Source organism: Mustela nigripes, chromosome 13 (assembly GCF_022355385.1).
Source record: "Mustela nigripes isolate SB6536 chromosome 13, MUSNIG.SB6536, whole genome shotgun sequence".
Taxonomy (NCBI): Eukaryota; Metazoa; Chordata; class Mammalia; order Carnivora; family Mustelidae; genus Mustela; species Mustela nigripes.
In genome coordinates, this window is record NC_081569.1 from 139,811,243 (window position 1) to 139,825,040 (window position 13,798).

General features: G+C 46.7%; 1 protein-coding gene across 6 annotated transcripts in view; it reads right to left on the minus strand.

Annotated features, from left to right (window-relative positions):
- The window catches only part of SETD3 (SET domain containing 3, actin N3(tau)-histidine methyltransferase), a 79,725-nt gene that overhangs the window by 52,599 nt on the left and 13,328 nt on the right, over positions 1–13,798 (minus strand). For all 6 annotated transcript variants that reach the window (XR_009399214.1, XM_059373945.1, XM_059373944.1 and 3 more), the window contains 5 exons: positions 12,442–12,551; positions 10,549–10,641; positions 6,893–7,041; positions 4,377–4,449; positions 3,820–4,076 (listed from right to left, as the gene is read on the minus strand). Coding sequence is in view for 5 of the 6 variants with exons in the window: in XM_059373941.1 (XP_059229924.1) it covers positions 3,820–4,076; positions 4,377–4,449; positions 6,893–7,041; positions 10,549–10,641; positions 12,442–12,551 (682 nt within the window). In the remaining variant the exon portion in view is untranslated. The remainder of the gene's footprint in view (positions 1–3,819; positions 4,077–4,376; positions 4,450–6,892; positions 7,042–10,548; positions 10,642–12,441; positions 12,552–13,798) is intronic.

The window sequence follows — 13,798 nt, forward strand, 5'->3', positions numbered from 1 at the left end:
TACCAGCAGGCGCTCTGTCTGCGTCCACAGTCCGCTCCCCTGGCTCCCTGAGTCCAAGGCTCCCGGTTACACGCTATCCTCTGCTGAACACGTAAAGGAAACCCTGTATACTGAACATCTCAAGAACACCATGTCAATACAGGATAAAAAACTGGAAAGACCATAAAGCCCAAGCCCCTTCTCTACCCATGAGAACCAGCAGAGGCTTGCAAACACTTCGGAACACAAAGTACGCTGAACTAACACCCGGACGCTCTAAAACTCCCTCGTCTATGAAAATACCTCTGGCAGAAAAGAGTGCAGGGAATTACTCTTCTAGTGGTTAGCTAACAACAACCAAAGAGAAAGACAAACAAACATGAAAATAACGAAATTCAATGAAGAGAAGTCTACCTAAAGGAACTTACAATGACTAGAAGGAAGCACTGATAAGCCCTCCAGCACCGGAAGCAAGACGTAAGGCCGAAGCACATACTGCCCTTTTTTGCATCCTTTTCCCAGGGTCTGGGGATCACTGGTGCAGACGCCCGGAACCAAGTCATGCCTGCACTCACGCTGCTGGTGCGAGCAGAGCTAGTGGCTAAGAGCTGTGGCTGGCAGACCTTCGAGCCAGCATTCAGCTCAGAAGAAAAATAACGGGTTTCAGGTGCAATGCCCAGGCCCAGGCAAATGACAGTAAATGGGACACCGGAAAGGAACTGGGACCCTCCCTCAAATGGTACATAAACATTCATGCTAGACGGCATGCGTCCATTTCTCCGGGGAGAGGGACGCCAGACCCTTAAAAGGTTAAGAGCCACGGTGCCCCACAAAACAAAAGTGAGGGCAGGTCACCGCAAGGAAGACGTTGATAGGAACTGAGGCTACACGGCTCACTCTCTCTGCCTAAGTGGCGACGCACTGACGGAGCGACCCTCTGCAACGGAGCAAAAGCCTCACAGCTGGTCCTGGGACAGCATGAGAAAGAGGCAGAGTCTGGTGCCGAGGTGAGAAAACCTGACCTACCAAACAATGCTAACATTTGTGTTTACACTGGATCGTTACTGAAGATTCCACGAGCAATGAGAACATTCTAAGACCAGAAGAGCAGTTGGTCTCAAGCTCTAATTTTTAAAAAGGTAACTTCTGCTTGAGTCTGTTTTACTTGGTGAAGAATGCTCATGGGAGGGGAACCCTCCCCCACCCCAGCCTGGATCCTTCTCGAGCCATGGCTACTTGCCCCATCAGGCTTCCTGTGCTCCTACCTCAACTGGCACTTAAATCAAACCGCTGACTAGGAAATTTCCCACAAAATCTTGTTAGGATGTACTTCAGTTTGTAATGATTCCCTTCTACTAATGTGAAGGGGGTGTCCCATGTTTTTCTAAAAAAGGACCACAGCTGGACGAACCACGATGTCAGGGTAAAAGTGTTTACTACAGGCAAAGCCGGAATGGGGGCCCCCCAGGCACACACAGGGGCAGGTACAGTCCCGGGAGAACCCGGGGCCGTTCTCCTACAATCCCAACCTGACTTGATGGTATGTCACTGAACAAGGTTTTTAAACCAGAGCAAACAAACATTTGCATGAACTGTTGATATTTTAAAACGTGAAACTGAAGCCAGCAACAGTAATGACAAGAGCTCAGGACTCTGAAGCAATTCGGAGTCTGTAATGGGCCGCTCGAGGAGGGGACCCTCATCTTGCAGGAATACCCTTCATCGTTCTTGGTGGCGAGGGTGTTCAGTTGGGAAGGTCAACACACACTAATGGAAGTCCCTGCAGACACAGGGGGAGAAGCCACGAAAAACAGTAAAGAACTGGAACTGAGTGACACGGTCTGAAGGAACAAGACACAGAAGAGTAACCCAAACTGAGAATTTCTACAGCAAACACTGCTGTCATCAAGGGCCGTACATACTCATCTAGTCTGCTCCGCAACCCTGGAGTGTGGTGCTATATTATCCCATTTTACAGATAAGGAAACAGGAGCACAGAGACACAGGCAAATGGCGCAGCTCTCAAGGTACTGTGGGGTCTGGACCCTGGCAGGCCAGCTCTGGGGCCCAGCACTCCAAGGAACACATCGCCCCCATGGAGGTGGCTTCAACTGAGATATCCTTCATGGTTCCCAGAGGAAACTGCACTCCTAACGGCCACAGGCGCCGAGGCCCGGCACTGCGCTTAGGTGCTCTGATGAATAGCCCTAGTTGGGCTCACGATAGTTACACTGAAAAATGGGGCAGATATTTTAATCCTACAGATGAGGAAACCAATCAGAGGGGTAAAGCACCAAGAGCTGACCTCCAAGTTAATGCAAGGGATGCGGTGCTGACCCCCACCCAATCAAAAAATCTACGTATTGGGGTACCCGGGTGGCTCAGTGGGTTAAGCGTCTGCCTTGGGCTCAGGTCATGATCCTGGGGTCCTGAGATCGAACCCCACATCAGGTTCCCAGCTCAGCACGGAGTCTGCTTCTCCCTCTCCCTCTGCCTGCTTGTGCTCTCTCTCTCTTTCTGTCAAATAAATAAACAAAATCTTTTCTTTTTTAAGTATACATATAACTTTTGACTCCCCAGAAACTTAACTACCAATAGCTTACTGTTGACCAGAAGTGCTACCAATAAACTAAACAGTTGGTTTATGTATGTTATACATACTATATTCTGTATCCTCATAGTAAAGAGGGAGAAAAGAAAATGTTATCAAGAGAATCATAAGAGTAAATACATTGACAACACTGCACCGTACTTATCGAAAATAACCGTGTATGAGGGGGCCTATACCGCTTAAACCCGTGCTGTTCAAGGGTTAACTGTAAATCCAAATTCTATTTCAATAGCAAGTGAGATATGGAATCTAGATTTCAACTCGGGCTCATCTTACGACGAAGCCTGAGTTCTGTCTGTTCAGTCAGGTCCTGATGAGATCATCAGTCAGGAATGATGGCAATCTTCGGCATCACACTGGCACCTGAGACACTCTGTGCTATATATACCCACAAAGCAAGATTACTTGACTTTAGCAATACCAACATTCTGGGTTGGAAAATTCCCCATTTGGGGGCTGCCCTATACATCCAAGGAAGTTTAGTATCACCCCCACTGCCACGTATCAGATACAGCAGCCCCGGAGCTAGTTCTCGAGCAACTGAGAAAAGGGAGAGTCGGGGCAGAGACACTCCCTGGTCTCAGCTCGGGAGGGAACCATGACACTTGCTCTGACTCGTCTCATGGCAGTTCAACAGGAGAGGAAAGGTAACACCAGCTGAACTGCCAAGACACAGAAAGGAGTAACCAGGTAAAACTCAAATGTGCACAACCATACGGAAGTTTTTATAGGACACTTTCACTTAGAACTAATTAAAATTAATACACAGCACACTCTGAAAGACAAAAGAACTCGGCATTCTAAGTTAGCAAATTAACTGTCACTATAATTTAGTAAAATACATGTCAACCTTTATATGAAAAACCCAGAAAGGGTCTTTCATTTCCCTGGAAAATTTATACACGGAGCACCTTTTTGTATTAGACACATTTTTACAGCTTCTCGAGTTCTGTTGTAATCTTTCCTTTTCAGAAAAGCTCGGAGACTTTCCTAACTTAGGAACGAGGGCTGCTTATATTAACACCGGAAATCAGATATGTTCAAACCACACTTCAGGGATATTTCTGTACCAAAACAGACAGTGGACTAGAATCAGAATGCCTTTTACCTTAAAGAAGCACGAAGTTTAAGCATGTGTAATAAAATGTGAGGCAGAACATTTAGGCCATCAATTTCTCTTTCTTCTTCACTCTGTTAAGTGTACATGTGAACAGTAAGCAGCCACTCACCTGAATGACCTTATAGAAGTAGGCGTACTGCCGAGCCGTGTTCTTATATTGGCTGAAGACGTCGTGGATAGCTTGTGTGGACTGGAGGTCTCGGACTTCATCTTCCTCAAAGTAGAGAGGAGTGTCGTACTCGCTGGGGAGGGTCTGAATGTAGGGCTGCCAGAAAGAGTTCGGGTCGGCGCGCTCACACAGCAGGTGAAAGGCCAGTGTGATATTTCCCATAGCTTGAAGAATCCGGTCTTGAGAATACAAGGGCCCTGAATGAACCCAGAGGTTACCAGCGTTAAGTTAAAAAAGCACCTTAAAAAGTATTCATTCAAAATATACATTAAAGTTACAGAAATAACTGGAAAGTTTTGTAATATTTAAAGTAACATGCAACTTTCTTCTGACATTCTTCTACTATGTCGCATTACAAGCATGCCAAACGATGTGAATTTCGGGGAATATTTCGCTAGTTTGAGAAAACACCCAAATATGGTCCTTAGCACCATAAAATAAAATTTCATATTTTTATCATTTGCACTTTGCCTTGAACAGTCAGAAATTATTCTCACCCAACACTGAATTTTTAGCAGATTCAACAGTCATTAGTAATTTTCGTGGAACCCATAAAAATAATTCTTCTGCCTAGGAGAAAAAAAATAAGAAAATCATATAATCATCAAAACATGTCACAATCTTCAGCCCCCTTCATCCGCAGTCAGAAAGCCAATCACACAACCACACATGAAATACTGTTTAAGGTTGCACATTAGCACTCTGTTTCTAACTATCAAATGTACTTTTATTTTTTATTTTTCTTAAGATTTTATTTGAGATAGCAAGACAGAGAGAGAGCATGAGCATGGAGGAGGGGCACAGGGAGAGGAAGAAGCAGGCTCTCCACTAAGCAGGAAGCCTGATGTGGGGCTTTATCCCAGAATCCTGAGATCTCGACCCGAGCTAAAGGCAGATGCTTAACTGACTGAGCCATCCAGGCACCCCGAAATGTATTTTTAAATGTAAGTATTTGTGGTTTACTTAGATAAGTAGAAGCAGGGTTTAAAATCCTACTTCCAAGAGAAAAACTAACCATAGGGGCACCTAGGTGGCTCAGTTGGTTAAGCATCTGCTTTAGGTTCAGGTCATGATCCCAGGGTCCTGGGATCAAGCCCCACATCAGGCTCCTTAGTCAGCAGGATGCCTGCTTCTCCCTCTCCCTCTGCCTGCTGCTGCCCCTGCTTGTGCTCTCTGTCAAATTAATAAATAAAATATTTTTTAAAAAAGAAAGAAAAACTAACCATATATATTGAGAAAACAGATGAAAAAAACGGGACTTTCAACTTTAATCTGAAGTAAACATAGCCATTTGGAGTGAAGCACAAAACTATTCTTTGCCGCACTTGCGTTTTTTAAAGTTCAAAAAGCAAAACAAAACAAAACCTCGATCTCCAACAAAAATCTGAACCTGTCTATGTAAACTGCTCCTGCTATTGCATTTTTGAAGCCAGAGGAACATTCCTTCCTCAATATGCTTGTCTTTTGTACAACGGTTACCAGCAAAAGCACAGGTCTCTAGGACATATTTTGGTTTACTGAGTTTTTTCCCCAAAATATTATTTCTTGCCAATATGAGAGGTTTCTTTTTGGTACGTGCTGTATATGTATAGCTTACAACATGCAAAGAGTAGTGCCTTGACTGTGGTGACGATGTCACAAGCATGTGCACACGTCCAACCCCTCACAGTGTCAACACTGAACATGCAGTTTCCCCCTTCTACCTCAATAAAGCTTAAACATGCACATGGTGAAGACAGACCACAGCTAAGATAACTGGGGCGGTGTCCACAGAAATGACGCTTCTCAGATATACGAGAAGAATGTGCAATATCCTGGTTACTCTCACCTTCTGCCAAGGTCTACCATTTGGATTCTGTTTATGCGTGTCTCTTCCCCTACTACAGATTATAAACATCATGAAGGAAGAGACCGCAGTTTTTTTGGAAGGCTGGTAAAATAATGAGCAAGGTACTCTTCACATACTAGACATCTGATAGGTATCTAGTAAACGGGTATATGCTTTATCAACGTATCAATGAAAGGTTAACTACAACTTGACCAAAAGCGTTGCCAAGGTTTGAGGGGGCCCGAATAAATAACACTCATTTCCTCCATCCAAGTTCTGAACCCACTGAGAGAGACACAAGACGACAACAGATGGTCACCCAAAATATCACCTACTGAATCCCAGAATTAGACCGACTCCCCCAACCTAGTTACAGGCAGAACTGGAGCCCCACGGGCCTCCCCACGTGTGGCCTGCCCTGTAAAGCACGGAGTGGGGAGAGCACAACGGATGCATGTGGGCAACCAGCTCCCACCAAGAAACAGGCCCAGACCCGTTCCTTCTTCCCAAATCATCAGACAGATTAGGTTACACCTCCTCACTAAGAGAGGCAGGACTGAGGGGCAGAGAGAGGCTGGGAACGTCAGGGTGCTGCTGCTGCCTTCATCTGTAAGGAAAGACCCAGAGCAGAGGAAAAGCACTTGTCCCTTAGCAGACGTACGCTGCTCCCCTTTCCCCTTCCGCTCTGGTGGGACGGTGTCAGCAGGTGGCACTGCCGACCACTCAGTTACCCCCTCCGGAAGCAGTGAGCACCCCAGACCCTGCCCAGCCTACACCCCAATGCCCCCACCTCCCCATCGCCTGTGTCACAGGTCCTGTGCGCTCCTCCTCCTAACTGCCTGAGCCCACACCCTTCTCTCGAAGCCTCAGAATCCTCTGAGGCATGTTCTGTGGTCTCCTAACATAGAGTCTCGGAAACATGAGCTGACTTGCCCTAGCTCACTGGTTAACAGCACAGCTCCGAGGGACGATACACCAGAGGGGGCTGCCTAGAACACTGGCAAGGCTCTTCCAGGCCCCTGGTTAGCCCAGAGACCCCGCGGCAGGAAGCGGAGTGTTAATGGCACGCTGCCTGTCGCCTATGAGGTCAGAATCAGCCTAGACACCGGTCTCCACAACCTGTGTCTGCCCCGTAGCACAATCCAAGCATGCTGAGGGTCCCCGAACCAAACAGTCAAAACTCACCTTGATATCTCTCGTCGCCCTCAAACCAAAGCCCTCTTCTTTGAAGTTGACCATTTCAAAACCCTCAACGGAGGCTCCATTTTCAGAGGCCCACTTCATTAGGTCAGGAAAGTAATCTTCTCTTTTTCCATCAAAAGTAACAGACAGACCTGTTTCAATCCATGTGTCAGAAAAGAGCTACGTTTAGGACCCATACCATTCTTTCTGCTCTCAGAAACTAAAAATCACACACTGAAAATAGTGATAATGCTATAATCTTGAAATCAAAACTCATCACCAGGTAGAGACTTATGGGGGTGACCATTCTGTAATGTATGCAATACTGACTCCCTATGATGTACACCTGAAACTAATACAATATTTTATGACAATTAAGCTTTAATTACAAAAAAAAAATCTTTGAAAAAAAAGCTTAAAAAATAAATTGTTTAAAAATTGCTTAGGGGCACCTGGGTGGCTCAGTGGGTTAAAGCCTCTGCCTTCGGCTCAGGTTGTGATCTCAGGGCCCTGGGATCAAGCCCTGCATCGGGCTCTCTGCTCAGCAGGGAGCCTGCTTCCCCCTCTCTCTGCCTACTTGTGATCTCTATCAAATAAATAAATACAATCTTTAAAAAAAAACCGCTTAAATAAACTGAAAAGGACTGAAGTCATACAACATTCTCTGATTACACCATAATCAAATTAGAAATCAAGAACAAAAAAAAATCTTGAAAATTACCAAATATTTGGAAATTAAACAGAACACTTCTAAATAGCCCCGAGGCAAAAGGAGAATCGAATCACACGGAAACAAAAAACAAAACAACAGAACAATAAGTCACCAAGCACAGTATACATCCTAACTAGTGGCAGGAAAGGTGAATTACAATCCTAAACTCCCGTCTGCTATGGAGAAGCATGTGCTGAGCCCAGGACACAGGACTACTGACTGCTGGGCTAGGTGAGGCGACACGGTGGAAAGGGGAGGGCTCTACCAGCTCACACATAACAGTAGTCATGTTAAGGCCGGCATGCCCAGTCTCACAGGCAGCTTTGCTTCAACTAAATTCCCAGGAAAACAGAAATCAGTAGCTGACATGTGCACAGGAGGCACAGGAGGCGCACTACAGGCCTGATTCTGAGAGCACAGAACTAGTCAGCTCTGCAACCGAACATGGTTGAACAGTTTAAATGAGTTGGATCATACGTATCTACAAAGGTAACAAAATATAACATTGTGTTTTTAAAAATTCAAGTGCTCTGGGGCTCCTGGGTGGCTCCTGGGTTAAGTGCCTGACTCTTGGTTTCAGCTCAGGTCGTGATCTCAGGGTCGTGAAATGGAGTCCCGCTTCAGGCTCTTCGGTCAGCAGGGAATCTGCTGGAGAGTCTCTCCCTCTCCCTCTGCCCCTACCCCACTTGCGAGCAAGCACTCTCCTCCTCTAAAATAATAAACAAATCTTTAAAAATTCAAGTGCTCTCATACCATTTATGCAAATTTTTTAAAAAGACCACTTGATACCCTTCATTTTTGTGGCGTTATCCATGAAAGAGAACGATAGTCTCCACTTAGACAAACTCCCAAGAGAGCACAAAGGGACAGGGACAGAAGCACGGGGCTTCAGCTACATCTGCAACGTTTATTTCCTAAAACCAAATAATGAGGGGCGCCTGGGTGGCTCAGTGGGTTAAGCCTCTGCCTTCGGCTAAGGCCATGATCTCAGGGTCCTGGGATCGAGTCCTGCATCGGGCTCTCTGCTCAGCAAGGGGCCTGCCTCCCTCTCTCTCTCTGCCTGCCTCTCTGCCTAGTTGTGATCTCTGTCTGCCAAATAAAAAAGTAAAATCTTTAGAAAAAGCAAATAATGAAAAGAGAAGAAAGGACGGAGGGAGGGACCGGGATCGGATCAGCAGGTGGGCAGGAGGGAGAACTTGACTGGTGGGACTAATACAGTTTGGGTAGAAGATTCTTAGGCGTTGTGTTATTTTTTGGACTTTTTGGCATGTTTGTGATATTCAAGGAGATGAAAAGCCATGCCGAAGAAAAACCAGGTTTATCTGACAAACAAAAGGAGAGGAACAGGAACTTCACAAACGTGAGGAGCAGGGTGTAGAGCCCAGCCCAGGTGCCTGTGGCCAGGCCAACACGCCACCATCAGTCATCACCTGGCTCTGGGCAGCAGGACGGCCCGGCACAGGCGGCACCACACCGCGTATGCAGAAAGCTGACTTTGTTCGGGACATGCTGAGACTGAAGTCACTCTTTGCTGAGAACTCAGGAACACTCTAACCTCAGGGTGAGTTGTAGTTAGCGGTCGCTGCTGACAATAGACACTCAGGACATTCAAAAACTGCCACACTATAGATCTGGAGAGCCAAGATTGGCAGCCTACCATTTAGAGCAAAGAAATACATTTTAAAGGAACCTGCCACCATTTGCGGTTCAAGACCATCTAAGCTAAAGACTGCATGTTTACAGAAGTACAAGGGAGAGCAATGAAAGCTCAGGGAGCAAATAAAAAAAACAAACCCTCTTCTGACTCACTTTCATAGCAGTAAATAAAAATTATAAAACCCTAACCCTAAGAAGGTTCTTCTCACCCTTTTAGACGTAGGCTACTTATTATGTTTTCTCCTTCCACCTTCCATGTGGTCCTGCATACCAATCTTTATTTTTTGTGCTTTACAGAACAAAAACAATAGGTATATTGAATAGGCTTTTTCAAGCTGACACTTGGCCCCACTGCCGGCCTGGCTGAGAATCATTAAGATGCCTACTGAATACACCCTGTAAAAACACAGCTTCAGAAACAGAACTATATCTCTTATTTAACCAAGACAGGTTTGAGTTCTTCATAAATCCTGCTAAGACATTAATCTATCAGTGTGTATCTGTGTGTCGACCACTTATGGCATTATGTACTCACCTCAAACCCTCAAGGAAACACAATGTGGAAAAAGCAGATCTAAATATATATTTCAGGGCGCCTGGGTGGCTCAGTGGGTTAAGCCACTGCCTTCGGCTCAGGTCATGATCTCAGGGTCCTGGGATCGAGTCCCGCATCGGGCTCTCTGCTCAGCAGGGAGCCTGCTTCCCTATCTCTCTCTGCCTGCCTCTCCGACTACTTGTGATTTCTCTCTGTCAAATAAATAAATAAATAAATAAATAAATAAATAAATAAAATAAATATATATTTCATAAAAAATAAAAGTTGTGTCATTTTATTTATTTAAAGATTTTTTTATTTGAGAGACAGAATGAGCAACGGGAGAGGACTGAGGGAGAGGGACAAGCAGGCTCCCTGCTGAGCAGGACACCCAATGTGCAGCTCGATCGCAGGACCCCGAGATCATGACCTGAGCCGAAGGCAGGCACTTAACCAACTAAGCCACCCAGGTGTCCCAAAAGTTGTCAGTTTAGCCCCTAGATACAAACACTTTCCCACTATGGCTCAACAGTTTTACCCTTTCCAATGCAGGAAGCAGCACCTCAGAAATGGGAGAGATCCCAGGACAGCTTCCTAGTCCATCCTCCCAAACTCCGAGCCCCTTCCGCTGTGACCTTCTACTGTGATCTTCCACATGCAAGAATGACAGCGAGGCCTTCACTAACCTCAAAACATGTCTGACTTGTGTCAAATCTTTACATGATTCTATTAAAATAATTACTCGAAAAAACATACCTTTTTGTTTTTTTCGTATTTTCTCGACTAGAGACCGGATCTGCACATACTCTTCCCACTCCTTCCCTGGGCCAGGTGCGGGGCTACTGCATTCTGTAACACAACAAAAGCCGCGGCACTCAAACACTGCTTGCTTTCAACTTCACCAGCTAGCCTGCAGCACTAAGAGGGCTGGGGTTTTGTTACTGCTGCTGATTTCCTTTTAAAGGACAAAGATATCACAGCCATGATGATAAACGTGGGAAGTATAAACCAGGTATACTTTCAAAGCACATAAACCCTCCAAAGCCATCCACGTGCCACTTACTGTGCTGGGACTGCCATGCCTACGTGTGAGCACGGAGCCCGCAGCTATCTTCCTCCTGCTGCTCTGAAAAATTTTCCTCATAATATACTTGAACATGGGAAAATCTGAAAAGCAAGGCTAAAAATGCAAAACATTTCCCTAAAAACTCTTCTGGATGGATTAAAAAAAAAAAGGTAATCTTAAAAGTCAACGTTTCTTTCTAGTTAAATCCTAGAACAATGGCTCTCTAAAGCAACCAGTTAAATTGGACATAAGGACAATTACTCAACAAACATTTCACATCCATGTGTAAGGCTCTATATTAAGCATTCTGGGGGAGTCGCAAAAAGAGATGGCACAGGCACTGCTAAAAAGGAAGCGGAGACTCTGCTGGAGGGCCAGAAGCAAAGACCAGCAGCCCTCAAGAATGGTGCCGGTGGTTCTGGAAGGCTGGGTCCGGGACACCTGGCCTATCACATGATCTTTCCTTTTTAAACAACTGTGTGAGTTTAAGGAGAGAGGCTTCTTCCCATGGCCATCTTTGTTCTCTGAAGAAAAGAGTACATGTGGTATATAATTACCACCACCAAGTCATAAGGCTGGGCTGACTCCTAACTATTAAGGTTAACCAGTCATTCTTCCACCAACAAATACCAGCTAGCCCTGCACTATAAGAAGCCAGAGCCTGTCTGCAAGCTGCCCGCAGTCCAGTGCGGGACAGAGGCGGTAAGCAGTGAGTACCTCAGTGCTCTACAGGGGGCCCACACTGCTCTGAGGGCCACAGGGGTCCACAGGAGCATCTGGGGAAAGAGCTAACCCCGACCTGGTTGCTGCCTGCTTCGGGCAGGGAGAGAAAGCTAAATTTCTATTTGGGGGTTGGCCTGTCTCACGTGAACAGAGGCAAGGAAAACGAGGCAGCGGAGGCAGCGGGGTGAGCGGAGTGAGCGGGGTGAGCGGAGTGAGCGGAGTGAGCGGAGCGGCCACAGCTAAGTCCGCAACCTAGACAGCACCCATTTACATTCACAATTAAGAAGTTACCAAGTTATACAAACTTACTAAACCAAGTACAAGCACTTAATAGATACTTAGTTTCCTTGAACCAAGAAACTGGAAAACTATTACTGAATCACTGAAACTAAAGGGGAGACATTCGAACAAGGGGGCAGAGCTCCAAAGGTCTGCACCTGGGGCCTGATAGCCACGGAGCACCTTGATGTGCCCCAGCTCGCACGGCCCTCCCCTCCCGAGATGGTTTTCTGCTGTAAACACGAAAACTCAGAGGGGTTGCGTGATTTGTCCGTGGTAGTCAAGTAGGTCCCTGGAGCCCCCAGAAGCCCATGTTCTGGGTGGTTCGGTGTTTCATCCAACCCTCATTAATCGCTACGCACTACCAATATCCCCGGCTTTACAGAAGGAGGAGACCGAGGGTCAGAGAAGTTCTGACGCTTGCCCAGGTCGCATGGCCAGCAAGCTGGGATTTGAACCCAAGCCTGTTTCACTTCCTCACTGCGCCAAAGACTGTCCCTCGCAGCCCAAGGAAGTGAAGGCATGAAGGCGTGAAGCCATACTGCCCCTCAGGAAGACAGGAAGCCCTGGGCAGAACTTACTCTGCAACAGCTCACTAGTCAGGTTCAAGGTTTCCTTCGGTGACACACTTGCTGTAGCACCAGTGCCTGATTTTTGCGTTTTCACTCGACTCTTCTTACCCATTTTCTGACTGTAGAGAAGAGAGAGGAAAGACAAAAAGCGTTACATCTCCAGAGAATCAAATCAAATAATAAAATGTGGCACAGCAGTGGCTTAGCCTCGAGAGGCTAATATCTTACCTCTTGTGTGTGCCACAGTCTGAAGTTTACTTCCAGAAAAAGAAATGTGTACTAAATATTAGTATTTGGAGACTCTCAAATGAAAAAAAAAAATCAATTTGTAGTCTCTGGAAGAAAAGTTCATTCCTTTTCACCTACACAAACTGCAGTACAGGCAAATTTTACTCTGGAACTTGGTCAGCTTACACAGATTCTACTGTGTATACTAAAATGTGTTTCCCATGACACGAAATGATACAGGTTTTGTATACACACATGTGCCACAAACTGCCATATGGACGCCAAAACCTCCATCTCCTACCCCCAGGAGGAGACAGAATCTTCAGAAGACTAGATTCTTTGGAAGAGTCATCTCCCGTGAAGAGCGGCTGTACCACAAGCGGTGGACTAGGCCTGGGGACAAACGCTGCAGACATGGGGAGCTCCGAGCCGCTCCTGAGAGCCACCACACCTCTGCAGGGCGGCCTCGCTGGGAAACTCAGGACACGAGGCCCTGGGAAGCACGGGAAGGTGATGGCAGATCCTACACTGGAGCAAGGTCTCCCAGCACCTCCCACCAGGGGCAAGTAAGGGATTGGGATGTGGGAAGAAAGGGGAGGGCGATCCCCAGGTAAGGTCAGGAATGGGGGAGGCCGGACGGAGCCCCAGGAGGAACCATGCCTGCCTCAAGGACAAGAGGCCCCCGGGGAGCAGCGGGGGCTAAGCTTGCCCTACGAGTCCGCCCCCTAAAGGAGGGCTACGGGTGCTGCCTGAGGAGTCTGGCCCGAGGGGTCCTCCTCCAGAGAGAAGCGCCCCAGGCTGAGAGCCCAGCAAGACAGACGGTACTCAGCCAAGAAGCTACTGCAGCAGTCCACACGCTCATTAATAACCAACACCGCGAGGCCTCTCCGTGGAGCCCTTCAAGTCACACGTGACCTCAAAGGGGAACCAGAAAGCACACTCTGACCCATTTATTTTTGCAAAAGGAAATGACTCTTAGAGTGTGGAGATGAAGGATGGGATAAAAGCTTCGAAAGACAGACTGTCCCACTGTATGGGAAGCCTAGGCATGCAAACACAGCCCCTGTGCTGGCCCCCGTGCTGACGTTAGAGAAAGCCGCCTACCTCAAAGGGCCGGGGTAGGTTTCTTCCATCTCTA